Source organism: Hippocampus zosterae, chromosome 20 (genome assembly GCF_025434085.1).
Source record: "Hippocampus zosterae strain Florida chromosome 20, ASM2543408v3, whole genome shotgun sequence".
In the NCBI taxonomy this organism is placed as follows: domain Eukaryota; kingdom Metazoa; phylum Chordata; class Actinopteri; order Syngnathiformes; family Syngnathidae; genus Hippocampus; species Hippocampus zosterae.
Window position 1 is genome coordinate 1,911,632 of NC_067470.1, and position 26,865 is coordinate 1,938,496.

General features: G+C 44.9%; 1 protein-coding gene across 3 annotated transcripts in view; it reads right to left on the bottom strand.

The window, feature by feature from the left end:
• The window catches only part of LOC127593301 (cadherin-12-like), a 104,569-nt gene that overhangs the window by 35,804 nt on the left and 41,900 nt on the right, over positions 1-26,865 (bottom strand). For all 3 annotated transcript variants that reach the window (XM_052054650.1, XM_052054649.1, XM_052054651.1), the window contains exons 2-4: positions 16,435-16,864; positions 7,130-7,424; positions 1,309-1,428 (exon numbers count right to left, since the gene is read on the bottom strand). In XM_052054650.1, coding sequence (XP_051910610.1) covers positions 1,309-1,428; positions 7,130-7,424; positions 16,435-16,692 — 673 coding nt within the window. In that variant the 5' untranslated portion in view covers positions 16,693-16,864. The remainder of the gene's footprint in view (positions 1-1,308; positions 1,429-7,129; positions 7,425-16,434; positions 16,865-26,865) is intronic.

Below are 26,865 nucleotides of genomic sequence, written 5' to 3' on the forward strand. Positions count from 1 at the left end.
GCGTTTGCACGGATAGACGGACGCCCAGCTGGGAACATATTTATTCTCACAGCATGATTTGCGTTTGTAGTTGCCGTTGTTTTGCCATCCCGCCTCAGTGGGTGTCCTACAGTGAGTGGCAACACCTTCCACCTGTGTCGTCGTCATGATATGCATGAAGGTATTTTATGACACCGAGAGCCGTCCCGCGTGTCCCGCTGCAGGCAAAAGTCTCTTTTAAAGGGGGACACTTTATGGAAATGTGACTTTTTAATAGCTCGTACACAAATAGCGGTGTGTCTGGAGTACGTGCACAAGCCATGAAGTGTGAAATTAAATAACAACAGTAAAATCTTTTATCAGCCTTTTTTGAGAAAATGTGTCTGCCAGTGAATTTTGCTGAGTAGTACTGGGGCTAATTTACATATGGGGCTCTATTTTTGTGCACCCGCGTGGCGTAACTCTGAAACAGAGGTGGGCGGGACATTGTTGATATTTTCACAGTGAATTCAAAATTGAATGTTACACGTGCTCTTATTATTTGTTTTAGCAATGGCAAAATCTGTTTCAAATAATGGATTAAAAAAAATCCAAGCCAATCCTCCTTTATGTTCTGTACTTAAAAAAAAAAAACTCCCCCTTTCCTGCCACCCAGCTGCCAGTCCACAAGCTTTTACCACCGTTCTGCTGCATTGACTGCAACAGAATGTGAGCGTAAACAACGAAATAAATAACCGCATTAATGTTTCGGCGTAATTGTGTTTGGGCATCTTCAAACGTCAGTCGTAAACAATTGTTAGGCAGTCAGCAACAAAAGCGGAGAAGTGATGAGACGTTGAATGGTAGACATCTGGAAGCTGCCGGGTCACTAATTTGTTGAATTGTGCTTCACATAAAAGGATGGAAACAATTAGGGAGGTTAGATATCACTTGGTTTTGGAGTTTTCGTCTTTTGAGGACTCACTGAGTCGTGATGCCTCAAGTACTTTTGATATATCAAATTTAATTTAACACAATGACAAAAAAATAAAATAAAATTGTGAAGAAAGCCTTTTCTTTCTCACGCACATCACAAAAGTCACATTCATTTATTTTTTCCCTTTAAGTATCGGCAGCCTCGACGAGTACTCGATGACTGATATCGGTAACACACAATGCAAGTAACTGCCAGACTAATAACATGAACAATTTTTTTTTAAACGCTACTTTAGCATCGCACAGCTTCGTATAGTAAGCGAGGAATTAAAAAAAAAAAAAAAAAAAAGCATTGATGATTCTTCCTCAGACCGCAATTTGGGAATGACTGCGGACATAGTTAGGAGCCGTTACCGGTTTTGGGGTCCACTGAGAAGTAGGGCTGTCCGTGCAGGATGCTGTACACCACTCTGGCGCTGTTTCCGTATGTCGGGTCGTCGGCGTCGGTGGCCGTCACCTGTGTCACGTAAGTCCCTGCGGCCACACATAAACAAAAACAGAAATAACACACACCTGATGTTATTCATTGCCTTTGAGTAATTGGGAAGAGCCAAACTTTGGCGCAAAGCATAAACACCTCGAACAGTTCTTTCTAGTCTCCCAGTTGGGCTGCATCCAGAGCGGCCCGTTGACGAAATAAAGAGGAGGACACAGAGGAAAATAAAGAGGCAGACTTGCCAACGCTGTTTGCATGGCAGCCGTCCAAGAAGCATAATTACACGTTGGATCCACCTCGCCTAACGGCATTAGTTATTATTTGACGTGGCTTTTCAATTAGAAATAAGCGTGTTTTTTTTTAATCGTTTTATCATCGTAAACATACGGAGGCCACGGAATGACTTGTGGTGTTGCGTCCTGCAAATTACAATGAAGTACGCGGGCGATTACGAGCAAAGCCGATATGGCGGCTGAGAAAGACTTTTGCAATGCAGTGCAAAAAAAAAAAAAAAAGTGCTACTTTTTCGCTTTCCCTGAATGTTACGGTGGGTTTCATTTCCCCCTTTAATGAGTTGGATCACGTTTATGATGACGATGATGCATTAAAAAAATAAATCAATAAATGCATTAAAGGAATAAATTAGGAAATTAAGTCGAGTAACTTTTGCAAATAGGAAATGTGAAGAAAATTGCTTATTAAAGTCCATGCAATGAAAATGTATTTTAATTCAAATTAATTACATTTTATAGTGGACTGCTGAAATTCAATCATAACAAAGTGCATTTTGCCAACAGAAAATTAAATCTATCATGAGTAGAATGCCAATAAATTTGAATTCAAAATGAACTGAAATAATGACATTTTAACAAACAAAATCCCAAATCATTTACTCAAAAGGCCATAAAATAAATACAATTCAATTCTTAAAAATTGACACGAGATTGCCAAATAAAAACATCTTTAATTTGAAACCAAGAAATATGATCCATACGTGCAAAAATGCATCAATGTGTACCCTAAATATCGACTTCCTCGTGTTCCTTTGGCTCAAAAGCTTATTTTCCTCAGCCGGTTTCATTTTTCGGGGTTTGAGGTGTACGTACCACCACGCGGGATTTGTGGACTGAATTGTTTTGTATTGATCTCATCATGCGGGTACTGATCAACCCAAACGTTATCAATACTGTCCACGTACCACATGACAGGCGGGACGATATCCCCCATGCTAATCTGCCGCGAGCTGTATAGGAAACAAGCTTGCAACAAATGCCATTCAAACACAAAAACACTGCAGATTAGCGGCTAATAAAGCCACCTTTTGAAGCATCTCGTCGTGCCGAGACCCCCAACGCGAGCAGAGGACGTCCCGAGTCCTCAGCTGTTCCCCCGTGTTTGCACTTCCTAAAATAGAACGTGTCCGCCGCAGGCCGCCAACAGTCCAAACAAGGTGAGACACCAACAATTTTAAAAAACGAGCAACATTCTGCACTACAACAAATCGGTAGTACAGTTTACTTCCAGCAACACGTAGTCTGATTTGAGATGAGATTAATACTTAGGTAACATGATTTAAAAAAAAAAAAATAATAATAAGCATGAGAAACGCCTCGTAAGTGGCTTCCTCTCATTTCAACTTCACCCGATGAGACAACAATTAAGCGTCGACGCAGCGGTCCACTTGGACATCCCGCCCCCGTTCCTGCCACAACTGACAGACGAGCCTAATAGCTCCGTGCACACTGCGGTGTTACCGCGGCAACTGCAGCCTGGAATAACTGCCGTGACTGACTCTTCATGTCAAAGTGACACACGGATTGCGCGCATCGGCTTTGTGTGTGTATGTGTGCGTGCGTGTGTGTGTGTTTGTGCACGTTTAATATATATGTATGTGCTTCAGTTGATTGTCACATTGTAACGGCGCGTACCATTAGGACAGTCGAGGCGGAAATTACGCTGTTGACAAACGGATGGTATTAAACGCCTTCCATTGGAGCTGTTATTGAGAACTTTTGCGGGACAATAAACACGAAAATATGGGAATATTTGATACGGGACCTTGTTTGCGAATTTGCTGCGTGGGTTATTCGAGTGATCTTATGTTTGTGAGGCCTGGCCTATCCCATAATTGTGGACGGGGCATGGCATCAAAGTTTGACGGTAAGTTTTTAGGACGTTTTTAGGACGGACGGATGCACAAACAAAGTCTTGAGGACAAATCTGGAATTAAAAAAAAAAAGTTTTGTTTCGAAGTATTCATGCTGGGCTCAGTCCAGCACTTCGACAAATGCAATCGGAAACGATCAGAAACAGATGAGCAACACCAAACTTTCTTGGGTTGTTTTTTTGCATAAATAGTAATGTGTGATCACATCCGTAAACTGTTTTCAATAAATGACATATTTTAATAATGACTGTCCTGTTTATTGCCATCTCGAACCGAGCGTTGTGCCGATATTTTAAAATGCGTCATGTCAATAAATCAATTATATTATTAAATCGTTGTGATAACAGGAAGGCTCAATCTACCAGACGTGTTGGTGGGATAATCAGTTTCGGCTAATTAGCCGCCTGTCAATCATCTCATTATCGAGAGCTGTGTTGTGGCGGCAACACAAGCGTCGACTCAAACGGTACCTTGCGGTAAACACTTGCGGCATGCGTTCTTCCCTCTTCATTTATTTATTTACTTAGTTTGTTTGTTCCCGCTCCGAGGGCGTCATTGGCATTCTGACGGAGGGGAGCTCATCTTCCGGCGAGTTACCTTGATCTGCTCTCACGGGGGATTGGCTGTGAATCGCAGCCCCTCTCTTTCTACCTCAAATGTCACAAGTCCGCAGGGCGAGTGAAGCGCCGGCTTTGCACGCCGGTTGTAGCTCGCCGACAAATCCCCGAGCCAACTTCGTTGACTCGTCACCGTCACCTTTGCGTTGATCTGATTTAGCGGAGAGGACGCTGGGCCATGTCTGGGCGACGAGTAATACACAGTGCTAATGCCTTTGAGTGAAGCGCCTAAAGTGGGTTTGGAACCCCGGACCCTGTCTTCAAAAGCTACTTTGGAACCCTCACCTTGATTTGAGAGCTGAATTTAACCGGGAAAGCCAAATGTTAGACCCTAAACCCTGACAGGAAACCCGAATGAGAATCCTGCCAACCCAAACCGGAGGCCCTCATCTAAAACCTGAAACCAGTCTTCAAATCTAACTTAGAAATTCAGAATCAGCCTCATTTGAAGCCCACTTTGAAACCCTAACCTTGAATTGAAAACCCTGAATTTAAACCCCAACGCTTGTACGAAACCCTCCAACCTACCGATAATCCTACCGTATTTTCAGAACCAAAAGGCGCACTTTAAAAGTCTTGAAATTTCTGCAAAATGGACAGGGCGCCTCATCATGCGGGTCGCTTTGTGTACAAGTTCCAAAACTCAGTGAATGCCTTTTTATGATGCGCCCGACGTGTCTGCTCGCACTGTTGGACGAGCTTTCGCGAAAGCCGGGCATCATTTCTGAGTAGCCGCATGGCTACGTGACTGACTCTCACAATGACGCCAGGGAACTTGAACATTTCAGATACAGAAGATGAGGATCTCGATGGATTTGAGGATGAGGATCGATCAAACAAATAACGTGAATACTTCAATAAAGTACAATTGAACTCAGTTTTTCTCCCGCTGCCTTAAAAAAAATGCTAGCGTGGAAGCATGCTAGCATTTTTACAGTATTTTTTTTAAGCTAGTGTACATTTTAGCATCAATACAGAAACAGCATCGGTAACCGACTACACCTTTTAAATACGGTGCGCCGCATGGTCATGGAAAATACGGTAACTGGAAACCAGAGCGCAATCTTGAAAAACACTCGCATAATTTCAAATTCTCACTTGAAACGCTAAACATGTCGGCCAAATCTTCCCATTGAAACTCTAATCCAGCCTTGAAACCCAAACCGTAGCTTGGAACCTGAAATCCAAATCCCCACACCGACCCTGGTTAGAAACATGACCCCGAAACCTGCTTCACGTCCCTTTTTCGGACCGTCTCCGTTCTAAATGTCTTTACCGTCTGTCTTGTTATCGCTTTAGGGAACTCCGGTGACACCATAAATCTACTCGACTTTTCTGCCGACTCTGCAGAGGTGTCATGTTTAGCATGCATTGACTTTGTCGGCGCGATCGCCGTCAATGATTTCGGCGGGTCCCGGGGCATCAGAAAGGAGTCTGGACAGCTCTGGATCGGTTTGGACTGACTCAGCAGAAGACAACAAGTAGAAACTGGACTTCTCAAGGCCATTTTGAATCTTCCCGAGGTTACGTTACTGATGTCGCTGTGTTTTCATTCGAAACAAGAAAATGACCTGAATTATTTATTCCGACTTGCCTCCCTCTTGTCCTGAACCCCGGAGGGCTTTGGTGACCTTGAAGACTATTTCACGTCTACAATTACAAACGTGCCTCCACATCCGCCGTGAAGGTGAACGCTGGCTTTGCTTGAAGAAAAAAAAAAAAAAAACTGACGCAGAGAAATTGGGACTCACTAAACTCTGAACAACGAGAGCTGGCTGCGGGAGAAACGAATCTGCGGGTTCATTGTTGAAAGCCCTCAACAAATACACGACATTTAGACCTCATCAACTTGGGGCCAGTTGCACTGATGGCAAGCTAATTATGCACATTTGTCATCCGCTACTCTCCAGTCTGGACTTTTTCCTCGTACGGTTATTTTATCTCCTTCGTCGACAATGTTTCTGTCAAGCCTGCATCAGATGGTGTTTCTTTTTGCAACCTGGGTGAACATGACACATTATAATCCTGCGTGAAAGCTACAATTTGAAATATATGAGACGACATTGAAAATTCTGCGGCGGCCGCCATTTTGATGATTCTATAGCTTCCGGCAAAATTTAGACGCATCGCTGCCCACACAGTGCTTTCAGCAGAATTTTTGGGGGGAACGGGACAGGACAGGGATCCACCTACTGTTTATTAGTAGTAACACCTCATTGCCGCTGAAAATTAAAAGTGGCGTTCCCCAGGGCTCCGTTTGCATTTACTCCCTGTTGCTAGTATAATGAAGGCCAATGGAATATCATCATTCATTCCGGTGACACACCGACCTAGATATTACGCAAGAAGCGCTTTGAATGCCAGGGAGATATAATTTTAGTTCAGAGCTAAGAAGATGGCTATAAAATCTCAAATCTGGCTTTGTCCCTCAGATGTTCATGTTGCTACTCGTTTTTGTAACGTGGCCTCATGCGCAATCAATGACCCAAATTTGGGCGAGCCTTCAATGGTTAAGTACTGTATATTTTATAAAATCCCGATACTGTGTAGAATGTCAGTCGTCCAAAAGCTGACTCTACTTGGCTGTTGAAGACGTTTCACCTTTGACCAAATAAAATTTATTCAGATCTAAATCTTTCGTATGGTGTTCCACTGTTTGATTCGGGTGGGTGTAGCGAGGCGATGTTTTTCTTTGTGATTGCCAGTTCAGGCCGGTAATGACGGTTATTTTCTGGGTAATGAACCGACCAAACATTTCACTTGTGAGTGGCCATTTTGCCCACAAAAAAAAAAAAAAATTGGATCGACAGTGAAACGTCTTCAACAACCAAGAGTCTAGCTCCAAGCGTTTTGCGGCGCACTGTACCGCCTCATTTGGTCAGTTCGACTTCAAGACACTCCCTCTGCCACTTCAATGCAAACATATCAAGATACCGAAAGCGTTTGTCGCCTTACCCACGGGTGACATCTCAGGAACAGTGGCCCGGTACGGCCCTTCCAAGAACTTTGGCTCGTTGTCGTTGATGTCTTGCACCTTGATGACAAACTCAGACTCGGGCTCCAGGGGTCTGTTGCTGTTGAGGTCCACGGCCTGGGCACGTAACGTGTAGTAAGGCTTTTCCTCGCGGTCCAGACTGCGTAAGGCGTGAATGTCCCCCGTGGTTTGGTCAATGGTAAAAATGGAGCCGGCGCCTTCGCCCGACAGCGTGTACTTGACTGCGCTGTCGCCCTGATCCAGGTCTGTGTGCAGCTGCAAGACAAAAAAATAAAAATAAGAGGACAGGTCGAGTCTCAAAACGCAAAGCTCAACGCCAAGCAAAGTTGCTTCAGATCCAAGTCATCAAAGCGAAGGTTCGTTCAGGAGTCAATGTCCTCTTATGAGCTTCTGATGTCTTAATCGTTGACCTTTTCTCAATATTCAAGCTCAGCTAGTGAGTGACTAACACGCTTGGTTGTTCACTGGGCTAGCATGGGCGTGGTCACGATTCCTAACGATAATATCCATCCATTCATCCATCCATCCAAACAAGGTTAACGTTTTGAATGACCGACATCTTTGGGATTTAGAGGACGGGGCGTAAAACAGCGAGCGACATTGATGAGGCCAAAAATGAGGAGAAGCTAACATGCTAACAGGGCCTTTGAGAATTAGCCGGGTGGGGAACATACGGCAAAAGTGGACGTAATCCGACGTATACTTTACAAACTATTTGGTGCCAACAACAGAATGATCTCATGTGATTTGTAAGACCATGAAAGCTAAGCTATACCTTGATAAATTACAAAATACCACATGACTTTTGAAACACATTTGACAGGTTGGTTGAGGCTCTTTGCATTGCGGGAGGCTATTGTGCAAGAATTTTCATGCCCTCTTTTTTTTGTTTGTTTTTTATTTTATTTGAGGCTTTTATGGCTCAGCAGATTAAAAAAAAAGGCTAATGATGTTAGCGTGGTCTCGTCTTGTGATGTTTGTGCCTTTGTACGATGCAAAAAAAAAAAAAAAACGGCAATCATCTGACAGATGCGTCTTTTCTTTTGCCTCGAATCAAAGATTGCCGTCTCCTGTGGGCATTCTGTGGCTGCCAGACGGTGAGTTTAAGAGCGTCTTTGCACTCGGGTGTTCTCCTGAAACGTGCACGCTCAGGTTTGTACGTTTTTAATAAAACACGGTGTTGGTTGCAGGGTGATGAACAGATTGGAGAGGCATACCCGCAGGGGGAAGAACTTACAAATTTGCCACACTTACTGTTTGGTGTTTTTTTTTTTTTTTTCATGTGGACTCGACCGCCACAGATGCTAATAGGTACATGAAAGCGCTTTGCTGGGGACTTTGCTCGCGGCGCGTTGCAAATCCTACAGACGGACTGTTGCAAGCGCCGGCGCGCTAATCGAGTGAGTTTACAATCACACCAAGTAAAGTGCAACATCTGCGGAGTCTTACGCAATTGGCCGGGAGAGGGCTGCAATGGAAAGGCTTGTAAAAAGAAAAGAAAAAAAAAGTCAACGTGAATGTCACACACGGGCGGGGACGATTCTGTGGGCCACACACACACATACGCACACACACACACTTTTGTTGATTTAACATCTCATCTGTACAAATTGTAGCCAATACCAAATATTTTTTTTTTGTTCCCTGCATAGTGAAAAGGGGAAAAAGAAAATCTATATTTTTTTGACTCTTCAATCATGTCTCCTGTGTGTGCCAATGTATTCCTCATTTGAAACACTTGATTTTCCTTTTCTTTAAATTAATGACAGCCCCCCCCCCTCATTCATTACAAGCCAATGCCATTTCGTGTAAATGAGGTGACAGGCTTGTTTTTTTTTTTCCCCATTTGCATTTCTGATTCAGCGATAAGAGCAAATTTGCAGGTAGTGTGGTACACAAAAAAACAAAAACAAAAACGTAACAACGTGCAACGGACGCATTGGCAAACACACATCGACACATCGCCGATAATGTTTTCTAATGCTAATCCGTTCTAATAACACAGCGCTGTTTACATTTTCCATCCGTCATTTAATTCACAAAAGTCAGAATGCCTTCCTCACAAAACGCATTTCCGTAAATAGTGAGACACAGAGATTGGCACAGTTGTTTTAAGCAACTGGGTATTTACCGCAGTATGCGTCCCCTATACAGTATATATATTTTTTTCTCCCATTAATTGCAGCCATACTGTATAATGCTCACAATAGTCCAGGAATATGAATATGAAGCATGATATATGATGATATTGATCGAGTTCCCGGCCATGGGAGATAGTCGTGCCTCATTCTCCAGTTAAGATGTGCACCGAGCGACGCTTCTCATCACAAAGTTTGCATATATTGATTCATTTGACTGATTTTGGTGCAGAATGTAGGCAGCATGTGTTAATAAAAAAAATTGGTGTAATTGGATTTCTGCAGCCGGGATTATACGCTGCACCTCGAAGGAACACATATGGCAAGTCTGGGAATGGGCCCATGAAGCCTGACCAATCAGGTTTGCTTCCACATGAGGTCTGAAAGCCCCTGCTTATTAACTCTTTTCCGTCAAGGGGGCGCTGTGCAATCGAGGGCTTTTTCATGACACCAACGTCATGTTCATCTTGAGCAATGTGAACGAGAAAAACACAGCTTGAGCAAGTTTTCAATCAATTTAAATTTCAGAGTAAAGTTTTAAGATATGTCTGAAACGTTCCTGAAATGTTGATGTCAGGTTTCTAGTTTGGGGTTTAAACAAGAGAGTGCGTACAATTAGCTGATTTATTTATTTTTTCTATTTGCACTGGGCCCTTGGTTGCTAACCGTTTGTGACTAGCAAGGGTTCACCGTTTGCTCCGGTATCTATGCTAAATAACCTTGTCATACGCTGCAAGACAACATGCTAGTTCACGCCGCAGATCCAATTAACGCCCGTGAAATAATCGATGGGAGATAAGACACCTGACGCGCTTGTTTGTTTACCCCTTGACGCTAGCTAGCTGCGGCGTGAGCGGCCGATGCGCTAGCGCGGAAGTACAGTTAGTCGGCGGGAAAGCTCAGCTATCGGAAACGGCGCGGCGAGGTTATTATAGCAGATCGATATCAGCGCGCCGGCCATTTCTCGGCGGATGACACCTCGCTATCTGTAGCCGCGTCACGCCTGCGCCGCCAGGCTTCGAGCGACTCTCGGCAGCACGTGGGCTGAAACGAGGTCTCATATGAAAAGCGTACATGCTATCTGAGTGTCGCGCGTGTGTGTGTGTGTGTGTGAAAGCGGGGCCACAAAATAGATAGGACACGTAACTGGCTGTGTTAGCTCAGTGCCAAGCAAAGATGGAGAATTGAGTCACTATTTTGATGACCTGTGACTTGAACAAAAGACTTGAGACTCGACTTGGAAGCGTGTTACTCTGGACGTGACTTGAGTCACGATGAGTGTTCTCATAATATACTTTTTTCCGGATTTTTTTTCAGGGCGGGTAGACCGTAGCTGTCCACATTAGCTTTGTCCAACGCCAGCTATTTATACGAGTTTATGCGTTTGTTGACAAAATGGACACATAGGTCAAGCATCCAAATGGCGCCTGTCGCCCTATCACGCCCGCCACATGCGACATTAGCAACGGCTATCGATCGGGTCGATGCCTTTTCTCATATCACACTTGATTAAGCGACGTGGAACTTAAATGTCAACGTACGGACAAGACAGACACATGTAAGTGAGACTAACGGCGATGCTGGAGTCTGTCCTGACAGGTGCTTAGATGATTTGGGGGTTGTTTGACTGGACTGGTATCCAGTCAAAAAACCAGCCAAGAAGAGTTCTGTCAGCGTAAAGGTGACTTGTCCATATGTTGTTGGCTGTCTGCATAATACCCGCGGTCCTCCCACAGATCCATCTTATTTAAGGATCATCAAACGGCTGATGAGTGGTGTCAGCGCATTAGCCACACCGCTAGCCGGATGGCATTTCACAGATAAACGAGATGATTGTCAGGCTCGTCATGTCCGAGGTCAGCGACAAGCGCTGTGGGCAACAGTCTCCTCGGCTTGTTTTTGGGATTCATTATCACGGTCCGTCTTATTTAAGGCCTTTAAGAAATGCAGCTTTTTGCCATCCGGTCACCGTAAACACGTTTTGGTCCGACGGGACACCTCATCTCCCGGAGCGTTTTACCACAGAATCCCAAAGCGCTTCAACTAAACTACATTTAATGGGCCGTGGAGGTAAAAGGTGCTCCGCTTCCTCTCTCATGACTCCTTATTGGAAGTGTAGATTCCATATAAATCTCAGTGGAGGCGGGAAGCGGGACGGGGAAGTGCAGTCAATAAAAGCCGGGGGGTGAGAGGGTCATTCCGGGGAGCAAACAAGTCTGAAGGAGATGCAGCGCCGGCCTTTTGTCAAAGTGCTTTACCGACTTTTATTTAAATGAGCGACCTTTCGTCTTCTGGTGTCAGAAGCGTTGGCGCATCACCAGGTCAACACACTCCGGTGGACACTTTTTTTGGACATTTCCAAGGGCGGCCGCATTTCATGAAGTGGCAAGTTTGGTCCTGCTGGCTATCAACCTAGCCTGGTGCTAAGTGGCTAACAGTTTTGGAACGAAAATTGATGTTTGAAAGGGTGATCATTCACATAAAGTCAACGCAGGGTCTCGTCTACATTTCGGAATTGGGTTTTCGCATTTCTTTTTCTGAATTACAGAAACAGTTTGATTGTACTGACTTATCAACTCTGATGCTAACTGGCTATTAGCTTCGATTTCCAGTTGAGAATTTGATACAATTCTCTTCAAGGTTCAGACTGGGCGACATCTTAAGACCTCAAATTGTGACGTTCCTTTGCTCTTTTACTTTCCCTTACCGAGGGTGCTTTTACCCCAAATCTGTCTCAATTAGTCTTACATAAACCCATCTCTACCTCTCTTTTTGAAAGTCTCCTTCCTGCCGTGCACAGCTGTGACTCCAGATGTTCCTGGTGACTTTATCCCCAAAAGGTCATGTCCACAAGTTCTATGCCACCACCAGAATCTGACATCCAAAGCGAAGCCATCTTGGTATGGCTTCAAGTTTCCTTCAACGTTTCAGGTTACTCCTTTCAATATTCCAACGACTTCTCAGAATTAATCAGAACGTAATTAACCCCGAATGAATCTAATTAATTTGACGATCCAAACTGACGTGACTCTCCTTCCGATCAATCAGAACCAAATGCGAGCGACTTAACGGCGGTGCTCGCTCAACCCAAGCGGACGGTACGCTGACGTTTGCTCGCACATCACCAGCGTTCCGCGTGAGCTAATTGGCAGATTAACCCCCCTGACGTCCTTGACGCTTGAACCGCTAATGTGCGGTGATGTGGAGGACGTGCACCCTTGGACGTGCCGTGCCATCAGTAGCGTAAATTGATTAATCGGAAAGAAGGGAGAAAAAAAAGCACCACATTATAAGGTGTTTACAATAGATGCTGTAGTAGTGGCTGTGGTTATGTTGTGCATCCACTAGATGGAGCTATGCTCAAGGGAATACAATACAATACAGCTTTATTCGTATTGAGCTTTCACAACTGCTTGCAGCTGTAACAACGCGTTTGACAGAACTTTTAAATTACTATATCCAATAAATATGAATATTGATCTATATATAAGGCGCATTGGATTATAAAGCGCACTTGGGGGGTCGGGGGGGCGGGATGCTTTTATGTGTGCCTTATCGTGCAGAAAAACTCAATTTTGCAATAATATTTCCCCTGCAGATTTAACAATACTGCACGGCGGATGAGGTGAGTCTTAAAGAGGCCACATGTAAAACCAGCTTGAATACTTAAATCGGAGCGTGTGTGTTGCTGATAAAGATGGCGGCGGCGGCGCAACCTTATTTGCACCTTGGTGAGCCGCGATTAGCAGTGGCTGCTTGGTGTTTGCCTTCGCATTTAGTGACGGCTGTGCACAACGCAAACATATTAGCAATTATTAGTGCGTTAAGCAAATATGAAAACGTCACTTGGCTTGTTGCCACTTTGGTTAAATGAGGTCAGACGGAGGGGGGGGGGGGGGGGTACGCGGTGCAACCGAGTGTAAATGCTTTCACGAGGAAATTTAGCAGATTTTCACATCTGATAAAGGTTGTTTTGCTCACACACGTCCATTACAGCTCGAGCGAACGGCATTTGGCGGCTTTTTCCGCCAGTTTTTTACTTGATACACAGCCACAGAGCATCAAAGCATCCACTGATAATAGCGGGTAACCTCGCCTCAACACAATACTACACTTTCACTTACAGAAAATTTATTTCTGCAGTGCAATATCCCGCCCCCCCCCCATCTCTTTTTTTTCTCTGTGATATTATTGCGCAATTCACTGGTGGCTTCTTACCTGGAATTTGAAATAAGACCAAACATAAGCATAAATAAATGTCAGAGGATATGTAGGGTGTCGAAAACATTTCCTAGTAGACCAACTGTGTGCATCCAAACTTTGGATTCAAAGTGACCTTCGCGTGTTTGTGTGGACAGGAAATAAGAACTGAAATGTTATCTGCAGCATCCCCGAGCCGCTCAAAGGACAAAGTCAAGCGCTAATAGCATAACTAGCTGATCCGTAACACCTTCACTGTCCACCCCCCCACCCCCGGCACCTCTCTCACCTTCTCCCCCGATTTTCTGTGACACCAAATTCCACACGCTGTCATAACTGACGTCTCGTCTTGTTAGTCGCGCCAAAGTTGGAATTGCACTCGACAGCAACAGGTCGTAAGTTGGGGTTGCAGCTTATTAACCTAGAACTACCCAACTAGCTGCAAGATAAGAATTGATAAATGACTACCTTGAACTTACGATTGAATGGAGTGATTTACATCACAACCCGTCCAGGGTGTGTAGTGAAACGTCACGGCCCCGGCCTTGGAACCGAAACACTGCTGGCCAATGCAAAAATAGCAAATAATTGAAGCGAGCCACACAAAAGTGTTTGTTTTTTTTTTTAGTTGCCTATATGCCACAACATGTTAACAAAAATTATATATATATATATATATTTTTTTTTTAAATCAGAAGATTATTTAAAAAGGAGGATATAATCCTAAGATTGCGTGTATCATTGTGTTTTGGGGTGTCGTTTGATGTTTGGAATACATTTCTTGTAATAGCGGTTTGCTCGCACTGGCTTTTTAATCTCACAAAGCAGCTGATCCATAATATCGGTGAACACTTTGATCATAATAATCATAATCATAATAATAACCGCAGATGAGAGCTCCATACGTGTTTGAACGTGCTGACCACACAGAAGACTTAGTTGTCTCTGCTCTCGTGCCTCTCCTAGCACGCGCGCACTGACCAAGCAGATAATAACGGGAGCGATACGGCGGACAAAATGGGATTTGACTCGGTTACTCGTCCACTCGGCGACTCAAATCGTTGACTTTTATGGAGCAGCCCAAAGGGTACGTAAATTCTAAATTAATACAAGGCGACGGAGAAGACTTGCGAGTGTGTGCCGGCGCGCGTGCCAGGTGCTCGGCGGGCTGACTTGGCAAATGTTAGCAAACGCACGCAGCTGGAGACGCTGCACTTATGCTTCGTGATGGCTGACGAGATGAAAACAAAGCCGTGCGATAACAACAGCGGCGGAAAAGAGATAGACCAGATCAGCGCATCCCATTAAAGATGCATAAGGGTTCTGCATTAGCATAAAAGCACTGGAAACACACAACCGTATGCCACAATATTAAGTCTATCTCAATGGACGGCCAATACAGTGGTAGCTCTACTTACGAAACTAATAGATTCTGATACTGCATTTTTACCTTTCGTATCTTGAAATTTCTTTCAATATTTTCCTGTTTTTCGTATGACTGTACAAGCGCCGTATCAGGAGTACGTAAGGGCAAAAATAAAATTAACCACAGATATACCGACACCTGATACGCGAGGGCGGTTTGATCTCCCAAGTGCAATGCGACTTGCCAACTTCCACTCGATTATGCTACGAAACAAATGCTAAATGCTAAACATGCCAATCAAAGGACAGCAGGGAAGGATGACGAGCCCCGCGACGCCATTCCTTTTTGCCCGAGTACATAATCGTTAAAAAGCTCATTGGCGAGAGAAAATGCGCCGCTTCGTCTCAGTCAAATTGGCAGACAGCTAGAAACGATGACGCCAATTAGCTGGCTAATTGTTTCGTCGTTCCCTGCCGCTTTCCTGCTCACAAACACACCCACACGAAACGAATTCACCGTCGAGTTTGTTAAGTGGAGTTCGCACTTTCAGCCCAGACTCGGAATACCTTCTAAAAGCTCCTTTCATGCCGGTGGCCCAGCCGGTGGTCCACTTGGGTTCATTTATGTTCTTGGCAGAGGAGGACTGTGATCTTTTTTTCTGCTCTTTAAAGTCAACTTGATAACTGCGTCAAAAATCGTGTCACCGTCACCCTGCCCTCACCCTCAGCGGCTTTTATCCTTTCTCGCTCGCGCCGCCATCAACGTCGTTAGGGCCTACTCTCGTCTCTAGATGCTTTTCACAGAAACGTCGATGATCGTTAAGTAAGGCGCAAACTCGAGTCCGCATGAGTGCCTCATGGTGGTTTTCCCCATTAGCAATCTGGGTTTTATGACTGATGGGCCCCAAGGTCAGGGTATCACAAGTTTTTCAACTACCAAATAAGAAAAAAAAAATAAAGCAAAAGGATTGGTATAATGAATTACTGTGCAACTATAAGGTATTTTTTCCACCCAGAGGTAAAGTTTGGATCATTAAATCCTGATCAGTTTTCGACTGTAGCTCGGGTTTGGTATGAGTGTGACATCATTCGGAAGAAACAAAGCCGAGAAGGGCAACATGGCTAGAGTGGTCGAGTGGTCGCTTGCCATCCTCTGAGGTTGGTGGTTTGAACCCCTGGCCATGCAGAAGTGTTCTTGAGGAAGATACTGAACATCCCAGTTGCTCCCGCGTCATCAGCAGGTGAATGAGGTAACAGTGTGAAGCGGTTAGGGGATCAGAGTTCTAAGTTGGGGGCTTCAATCTAGGGTTGTGGTTTCAAGAATTGATTCGGGTTTCAAGCCTGGCTTAAGGTTTCCAAGCAAGGTGAGTGTTGTAGAGCAAAAATTTCCTTGGATTTATTATGGGATTTGTTTTAAGGGAGCGTTGGAGTCTCAATGTAGAATTTTATGTCAGAGTTTTAGTTTGGTTTCAGACCAGAGATATGGATTCAAACAAGGGTAAGTACACCATTCAAGGGTTATTGGAAGTCGTCACAAGAGGAGTAGTATAAAAGTTTTTTACCTTGCCCACGTACTGTGGGTCAGAGCCCATGTACTCCTCCAGCACAAAGAACTGGTTCCAAACCCAGCCCCTCTTAACTCGTTGGAACCCGGCCGGGCCATTCCTCAGAGAGCCCAGCAAGGTCCTGGGTCGCGCCCTCCCCACCATCCTGCCGGGTCCCAGTGGCAAGGAGGGCGACCCTATTGGGGGCGCCGGCGAGGCCGAGCCTTCCTGGAGGTGATACCAAAGGAACAGCAGCAGGCAGTTCCTTGCTAGCATTGGCGGTCTGTGCGGGTCAGCTCTCAAAGTCGAAGTGGCGCGGGGGCGAGAGCTGAGCCACGGTGAACGCACTTTGGCCGGGAAAGAGGAGGCACGGCGGTGCCCGAGGGAGGGCGCCGTGCTTTTTTCCCCCGTGTTGGTCAGGAAGGAGCGCTCCTCAGAACCTCATCACCTGAAACACAAAAGACACCTTTAAGTATATGCATAAATTGTCTTTATATGAAATCTTAAAATGGCCGACACGGGTTGGGGCATTGGGCTATCATTCGCCGTGTATGCCTTCATCGGAGGAGGAATCGGAATTTGACTCTCAAGCCTAAATTGGTGATTCCAACCTGGATGAGGGTTTCAAACGAGGGCTTCACAGTACCCAGCTGATAATCAGCAACGTTTCGATATCAGCTGACTGATGGAAAAAGGAAAAAAAAAAAAACGGCCAAATGACAGATGCTGCGAAAGAGGCGTTGTGGGGGAAAAAAAAGCTTAAGAAGGTGTAATCCGGCTTGCCGATGTGCAATTTAATACGTTCTCCGCTCTCCCTGCCACTCGTCTGTGTTTGTGTCCTTTGTGGCGAGACCGCAACGCCGCCTGTCACATCCTTTGTCGCGCCGCCTTATTGAGTCGCCTTCTGTATGCCAGATAAAGTAAACGGCTGGAGTGAAACCCTCAGAAAAAATAAAAATTAAAAAATGTCACAACCGGCAACACGAAATCATGTCGAGACACAAATCATGCGACATGATTCACTGGCCGCTCTGTCACAATACGGCTTCCAAATGTGGTTGGGGCCTGAACCGACTCTTGGCAAAAATTAAGGGATCCAAACCGACGCAAAACTCCATCGGATCAAGTATGGAAATGTTCAGGGCGACCCCCTGACTGCACGTGATCGGGAAAAACCTTCCAGTTTTTAGTCATAGCCAGATTATACAAGCATCTGAACAAACACCATGTACGAATACGACATGGCTAGCCTTATAAATACGAAGCTAGCGCTGTCAAACTAGGGCCTTACGAGACTGTGTGAACCAAAACATATCAAATCCAAACGGCAAGCAGAGTTGCGTGTCGTTTTATTAAAGTGGGAAAAATATGCATCCAATCCGGCTATTGTTTCATGAGCATGCAGTGGTCGTGTTATGACTTCACCTGGTTTGTTGCGCCTCCTCACCTAATCAGCTTTCCGCCAACGCAAGAGGGCAAGCCGTTAATTTCATAAGCGCGGCCCTCGTTGCCTCAAGTGATTAATTATGCAGACCCGCAACACGGCTTTCGCCAGCAGATTACGACGTTAGCGCGGCCCGCCGACCCGCCGACCATTCGTCTTCACGCCGCGTGATCTGAAAAGTCAAGAATGATCTACAAAAGATCCGCCGGCGAGGTGTACCTCGATTCGGGTCAGACATTAGTTCTCCCGCAGGTCGCTAGTCATTTAGTGCAGCCGTAATGGAAAATGACTGTTCCTGCAACCCCTGCAAAATGCGGGTGCCCCGAGAGGGCTCGCTGCTTATTTGATGGGCTTAAGTTCATTAGCATGCGTCGGGGCTGGCGGTCGCGCGCTCTGACCCGTCGCTGACGACGCGTCATCGGTGTCATTGTCGAACGTCGCTTTCGATTTTCGCAAGACAACGCGGATGTTCGCGGAGCGCCGAGCAAATTCGCGGCACTTTGAAATTTTATCCCGCTCGCCCAGAACACAACAAACGGCGATAGAGCGCATGATAGCATTATTTTATGTTCATCATAATTTTCTCACAGCGGAAGTATTAAAAGTCAAGGTCGGCGTGCACAATCGTTTTTTTAATAACGTATATTTCCCATTTAAACGGCATGCACATAAAAGCTGGTTCTTCTTGTCCTTCTTCCTCCTGACCATATAAGGACATGCACATAAACAAATACGGTAAAAGCAAAACTATGATAAAATTAGATGTAGTTAGAAATAAAATAATCATTTTTATTATTTAGTGTACAGCCCAACGTCGGTTTTTGTACGTCTCTGTTCTTGACCAAATCGGTTTTCGACCAAAGATTGAGTTTTTTATGCCTCAGATTACGACCGAAAATCGGTTCTCGAACAAACTGAGCGCACTTGAATGCACCACTTGACTCCTCTTGCCTTCCTTACACGAGGAAGTGACGCTTCCTCGGGTAACGTTCCATTGCCAGCAGACGTGTTCAATAAAGATTTTTTGGGTTTTTTTGGTGGTTTCGGTTTTCGAACAGCTTTCTAGAACTGATTATGGTTGAAAACCGAGGTATGACTGTAGTCTACACTCGTTTAGTCAACTCACAGGTTGTGGAAATATCCAACAATGTGCTTCGGGGGTATGATGTTTTTTTCTTGTTAAGTTGTGCTGAAAACTTGCCGCATCTTATTTAAAAAAAAAAAAAAGCTTCAAACAATATCAGTCGCACGACAGCAGTGCAAAGATGCAGTGGGTGCAGCGTCGGCGCCAGAGAAGACTTTAATATCGGCGAGGCCTTCAGGGGAAAGAGTGGGAGGGAGGCACCAGGGTGGCAGCGAGCTAATGAAAAGTAGCAACGTTAGCACAATTCTTCGAGCGCTCGTCTCGGGCTCGGGCCGAGCGAGCGTCACACCGACGGCAGACGTGTCGCAATGCGAGCCGTGCGTGTCGCCCCGCCGGGCAGCGCATCACAATACAAATGTTCATCACGTCACGCGAGTCATCGTGTCTGCTGTTTTTCGTGGGGGGGAGGGCGGCTAGAGTTCCCATTACAACGACGTGTTACGCTAACGCGCTTAGGCAACGTGCAAAAAGGAGAGGAAAGCTTCGCGTTCCAAATTTGGGGGCAGGACGTACAGTTAGCCCGGAGTCACTGCGCGCGGCCCTTTTGTGTCGAAAGCAATTGTCCCACATGCACAATGGTGTTGGGGTGGGGGGGGGGGGGTCAACCGTTGACATTGCATCCGTTTCTCGAACACGCAAAGGCAATGTGTAAAATTATCGGGACGGACACGGGAGTTGAGCGCACCTTGGCGACGTCTGATGACAACTTTGAAGACCAGGATGTTGCCGACGGTACTTTTCACACTGAATAGTCACACGGAATGTGGCGAAGAAGTCTTGGCAAAAAAAAATAAAAATGCATCACACTGCATAGAATGAGTCGGAAGTGAGAAAATAGACCTCAAAAGGAAGTGAAAGGGGAGACAATTTGAATCATATTTCCAACCCCCAAAATGTGACTTTGGAGCAAAATCACACAATTTCTGAGGCCCCAAAAGTGGGTCACGCGTGTCTAAGCCAAAGCTGCCAACTTTCTTGACGATGTCATTCTGGCGACCATAAACAGACTCCTCCTTCTAAGCGTCAACTTTGAAGTGCATCTGCCTTGACCGTCTTTCTTCAGCCACAAAAGTGTTTACTGGGTTTCTTCTTCCGGCGCCAAATTCCTCCAAGCGCGCCTTGATACACCTTGACTCGGGATCGTATGAGAGCGAGCCATCATCACCATCCAATTCTCGTCAAGCGGATGCCAGAACTTTCAAGGATCTGGAGCGTCTTCTTGTTTCCGTCCAGTTTATTATGAGAGTGAGCCAACGCAACACACACACACACGCGCACACACACACACTTAAACGTTGACAAATGTCAGCCGGCACCTCCCTGCCAAGGCTGCTGATGCTATGAGGACGCCGCCGCGGTTACGACGCGGTTACGACGCGCTTACGCAATCAGGAATCTGAAAAGTCGAATTGAAATCTGACGATCGGCCTTCAAAAGATTCTTTTCTCCGTGCTAACCGTTTTTCGGATAGTAAAAGGGAGATTTTGGGTGGCCAACCTGCCAAGGAGCATATTCACGATGGAAACCCGGTCCTTCAACAAACTGGATAGAATCACCCTGCCCATGTCTAAAATAATCACCAGGATCAAAAAAGTCAGTGTAAAGCGGCTTTAAAAAAAAAAAACAACAACAAAAAACAGCACAGTTGACCTTTTGCGAAGCCGCTGAGAAGTTTGACACTTTGAATTTATTAGACATTTTATGAGTACGAAACAACACAGTGTCGCTCCTTGAGAGTAATTATGGTTTGGCTGAAGAGGTTGAAAGGGAACCTTTTCACTCCCTTCCCAAGGCGCTCAACTAATCCAGATAATTACAAGCTTCGGAAAACGCGGCAAAAACAACAACGAGCCGTCGATCGAGAGTGTTAATAAAAATAATAATCAAGTAACTGTCATCTACCTATTTCCTTGTGGCCACTAAAATATACGCATCAGTACCTTTCCAGGACATAATCTGCACCTCAGCTTTTCACTTTCTGGTTGATCTGCTCTTCATGATTTTCAAACAGAGATCGGTCGCATCGCCCTGAGCAGGGGTTCCATTCACGGGAAACGGCGTGCGGTCGTGACCCACGCGGAGGCGTCCATGTAACGGACTGATAATGGGCGCAGGTGATGGCCGGCTCCCGCTGTTCACCACCGATCCCGCCCGAGTGGATGTGCATTCGATAAAAGCATGCCAGCTTGACTCGCAAAAATCAGACCCCCCCACCCCTCCCCTCCCCCAGCGTGGCAGCAGGCCGGCAGCGCCGTTCACCCGCTGCCGTCCAACCCCGCTGCTTGGGTTTGAGCAAAGGAAAAACGCCCGTGGCTGGAATTTTGCAGCCCCTCGTTGCTTTGCGTCATTAAAGTGGTGCAAGGGAAGCGGAACGCTTGTAACTCGGCAGATAGCGGCTGACATTTGCCAGGCAGGCAAATGTAAAGTTTAAACTCACAAAAATTGAAAATAGCCTCCGTGTAAAACTCAAATGGCATCGATGCAGGCTCTTTTTTTTTTTAATGTCTGACCCAACAGGTGTTCATGCAATATTGACAACAGTGTGTTAATGATCACGCTGGAGCACATGAATAAACTATATGCACTCGACACGGTTACTCGCATAGAATTGATTTATAGTTTTGTAGCACAGTTAGGAAATTTTATTGTGGCTATAGAAATTGGAAAAAAGAAATAGCAGAGTCAAAATCTGACGAGTAGATAAATCTTGCACGGCCTGTAATAAATCGTTGTAATTTATTCAGGCATCTCTATGGACACCTAAAATAATTTTTGTATGTTTGTTTTAGTGGCTCCACAGATGTGTCAACTTCCATGATCCTTGCTAAAGTCTGTCCCGAAATGTCAAATCGTGATTGTATAATAAAAAATGTTGACATGTTGCAATCAACAAACGAGAAACGAATAGATGTTTTTTTTTTTTTTTTTTAAAGATTTGTCACAATGAAGCAGTGACAGGTTTGACGAAGGCTAAAGTGACAGCGGGAACTGTCAGCGAGGTAAAAGATGACAAAACTAGTAATCCATCCACTTTGTTGCGTACAAGTAATAATACAATGATATGATTACGTCAACATTTATTCGTTAACGGCCCTCTGAGGGAACTCCAAAGTGACCCGTGACAAGAATTAGTGACGCCCCTGGCCATACGCGATCAATTCCGCAGCGTTCCCTTGACCTTCAAACGCTTTATTAGTAAACAGTTGACGTCGTGTCGGCGCTTAACCACATCAACCGTTACGGCTGTTGTCGCGCTCTCATTAGCCCCGTTGAATAATCACGCGTACACGCAGGCGGGCAACGCGCACAAAGTATATCGCGACCGTTACGACCGACATTACGCTGCTGCATGGCTGCTTCCGCGTTTTCTCGTAATTAGATGTTGCTAAATGTTAGCAGATAAAAACGCTGGCGCTGTGTGGATTTACAGCCTAGCTGAGCAGATGGCGATAAATTAGATATGAGATGGGGTGGGGGGTGAAGGGGGGGGGGGCATTTGGAGTCCTAGCGATATATCCCAAACCTTGTTTAGAGGCGGAAGAAAATCAAGCCGCCGCCCTGATGAGGTGTCACATTCCGTTTCAATCAGATGTCGACGAGCTACGACGGACAAGTGCTTCATTCTCCTTCGACGTTTGTGCGCACTATTAATTCGAGCAAAGTCTTCCATTCATTGAAATGGAAGTGACATTTGGAAAATAACATGCGTTCATTTGAACATTATCGTGCTGATCATGTGCCGTTTCCCAGAGTGCCTTTTTCTAGATTCTGATTCATTCGATACGGGAAAAAAATAAAAACAAATCGTAGGAGTCACAGAGGTGACCAAATAGAATTTTGGGGAAATTCAACCGCCAACTCCCCCCCCCCCCAAAAAAAAGAAAAAGTCTCAAGAAGCCATGCCAAGAAAAAAAAACAAAAAAAAAACCCACAGGAAGTCAGCCATATTGGTTTGAAATGAACAAACCGTTTTGGCTAAATTTGGCGATGTCCATGTATTGATCCAAAAAGTTGACAATTTTGCCTGCGAAGCCAATTCTACTGAGCAACATATTTGGTAGGCATGTCTATGATGCATAGAGCCACAAAAAATCTCAAGAATCCAAACCCTGAAAGGGACAGGACTGATTTTGTCTATTTGCAAGTGTCCAGAAGATTTGAAAATGCAGCTCCCCTGCAAGAGGAAATTTGGTCGGCATATCTTTCATGAGTCGACCCACAAAAATCGCTCAAGAAGTCCTAAAAAAAAAGACCTAACTTCCATTTTGGTTTGAAACCATTTGGGCCATTTGAAGACAAATGACTTCTTGAAATTTTACCCAAATGCTGACCAATTTGTCACCACGTCTACAAGACAGCCTGCTGTTGTTTTGACATGTTCCAAGACATCCACCTGCGAACCACCAAAAAGTATCTCACTGGAAACGTGTTGCTCGTCCAGTCACACGCTCTCATTCCGATTCACTCCGGAGTGTTTAATTCTGCACTTTTATTCCAAATACAAGCACATTAGCCTTGTCTTGGGCGCCAGATTCATCATTGTGCTTTTTCTATTACCGCGCTCATCTAAATGCAAATGGGGAAGTGTCCCTTTTCTCCAGCAGGAGGAGGGCTCCTGGCACAGCATGTGCGGAATTGAGACGTGCTCCTCGGCCTCCCTCTTGCTTTTTTTTCTCTCTCGCTCTCTCTCTCTCAGATATGCGATCTGAGCTAAAGAACGCCGATAGTGTTGACTTATTGGTGGGAGAAAAGAGGCCGCCATGTTCAATCACATGAGTGCGAAGCGGCGAGGAAGACGTGCCTCTTTTTTTTGTTTTAAACCGGTCGTGGCAAACACCTGAGCTTTTAGAAACACGATGCAAATACGCCTGCTGCTACAAGCACTACCCACCCAAAAAATAAAATAAAATGCTCGAGGAAAGGTTTTGGCAACAAAACTGCGGCAAACTATGTCGTTTGCATTGATTCAGATTTTTTTGTCCATAAATAAATATAATAAATATCACTGAGATAACATTTGCTTAGGATTGCTGTGAAATTATTCCATCTCTCGATTGTCTTTAGTATTACCATCCAAAAATGTAAATCGCCAATGCCGAAAATGGAACTTCAAGCATTTTCAGCATTGGATATATTCACACACCGAAGTGACATTAAAAATGTGATTTCAAGGGAAACAAAAATCGAATTATATGACAATACATATGGAACCAAATTCAGAACCGTCACCAAGCAAATTCAACAGCTTCAAGTCTGTCACACTCCGAACGACCTCGGCTGAGCAAAATTTGGGGCAATTAAAAAAAAAAAAAACTTTGCCTCTTCTCGACAGACCTGATTTCTGTGCGTCGTTATTTCATCTGGAGTTTTTAAGACAAGACCGAGACGGAGCGCAGACTTTTATCGCCACCAAGCGTCTGCCGTCGGGTTGTTTAGCAACGTTTTTTAATCGCCTCTGCGCATCGGCGCCGCCTCAAGTAGGCGATAAGAGACTGACAACCACTGGGAAGTTTGTTTTTTTTTTTTTTGTTTCCCTTCGCCTTTTCTTCACCGGAGACTAATTAAATATATTTCCCATCTCAGCATCGAGCCGCAGCGGTTGCCGCAACATAAAGGAAGATTTAGTGCCGCAATTAACATTTTGGCGCTGGCTTGAGGAGGTGTTGGGTAGAGAGCTCAAGTGCTCATCAGGTGTGCGTGCAATAAGAACAAATACGTTAGGCTTGCATTTGGAAAAAAAAAAAAAAAAAAGTCTGGCACGCGCGGCAGGTTTTATGTTTCTTAAAGCAGTGAGAGAGAGAGAGAGAGAGAAAAAAAGCGGCGCATCATCAAGTGTTGAAATGCCATCAAACGGCAGTAAAGATCTTTTTCTTTTGCATTTTTATACTCTCATGAGGGCACTTTAGAAAGCTATGAAATTACTTTTACACTCTAAATCAAACCCCAACTTCATTAAACAGTATTTATTCATTGCGGATGGCGATGTTTAGCGCATAGATTGATGACATTGCAAAATGTGAGGGGGGGGGGGTAATTTTGTGCCAATGTAAGTAATACAGATTTTTTTTTTTTGGCTGAAATTTTATTTAAATGTAATATTAAAAAATATATACATTTACGACCCGACCCAAACCATGCTTCCGAGCGAACCAAAACAAACCGACCGAGTTTCATTTCGACAAATCAAATGGCCATGAAGTCTGCCATCAATGTGAGTTAACACTCATTCCCAGTCGTGCGGTTGTGTCATATGCCTCATATTAATTTCCGAGCCGAACTCGGCAGGAGTTGACTGCATCGTGTGCGTTGGCGATACTGATGATGTTTGAGAGCGTGTCTGCCGTGGTCCACTAAGCATTCCGAATAAATAATGTGAATCAGCGCATTGCCCAGAGGTCTGCTTAATTATTTAAAGCCTCAAATGGCTTCAGTAGTGGACATGAAAAAGGGAGAATATTCCATCCAGCACTTTCATCATCGCAAATTCACTCGCGCTCCCATTTTGACTCATGAAATGAACGTGCAGTTTTCATGCATTATTTTTTCTTAATAATCAATAATTCCTGGAGGGCCAATGTTTAAATGATGAATAATGGACTTGTGTGCGCTTTCGGCGACCACGTGTGGCTTCAATTCGCGATAAAGACCCAAAAGCGCCCTTCGTAAAGACGTCGTTTTTCTATTCGACCTCATTAGACTGTGCAAGTGTACGCAATCGAGTGGCTCTGTTGGAATCACTCGATTCACTGTCATGTTTTTTAAAAACTATTCTATTCTTACTAATGCTTCTTCGATATGCACACCAGTCACTACAGCGGGCATCTATTGGAAAATATTTTTCTTCCAGAAGCAACACTATTGAATATGAATAAGTCAATACAGTGACGACCTTGATCGTAATATACTGTTGAAGAGACTGGAAACTTGGGTACGATTCAAAGGAACTGTCCTAAAAGTCTGAAAAATCATTTTGAATATGATCGAATGGCCATGACCTAAGGTGGGATCCCTCAAGGGTCCGTCCTTGGACCCTTTTGTTCACTCTGCATTTGCTACCGTTTGGTCAAATGGTTCCGAACGCCAACATTGGTGATCATGGCTACGCGGATGACACACATCTTAGTAATAAAATGATGCCCAAGTCGGAAAACTACGACTACTATTGCTAAACTCTGACCTGACTTTCAACAATCCTATGAAATCAATCACAACGACAGTCGACCGGAGAAACGCATCGATGCTTTTATCTCCAGTAGACTTGATTATTATAACCCAGTAGGACTCTGAGGTCTGCAGACCCGGTTCAATTAGTGCAGCCCAGGTGTCCAAGCACACACGGTAAAGCGGCTTTTTATCGTTATGCTGCATGCAAACAGAATACATGAAACTGCAGACACAAGTGAAATCCGCTCCAAGCACAAATGATTTTAAATCTGGATTTAGAAACAATGCTTTTTTTTGGTATTGTGAAGCACATTGCCTTGTGTAGGAGATGTGCTATGTCAATAAAGTTGGCAATGACTAAATAAATTAGGCATTTGACTCTCAAATGGTTTAACGCGTCAGGACAGAATTACTGTCAGCCATGAGGAAGGTGGACCGCCGCCACAGTTACCCCGCTGTGATAGATTTTTCTCACCCGGTCAGAACCGCCCATATCGTTTGTACGCTTACGGTTATTGTGTTTCGGATTGCATCTGACGAGGCGCGCCGGGGGAGTCGCAAGCCGGCGACATCGTTAAGGTCCCGGCCGGGGTGGCGAGAATTCCGCTTCCCCGCCGAGTGATTGAGCAATGTCGTACGCACTTAAATTCTCATGGATTTCACATTAAGCGCGCAGCTTGCGCTGTGAATATTTGCT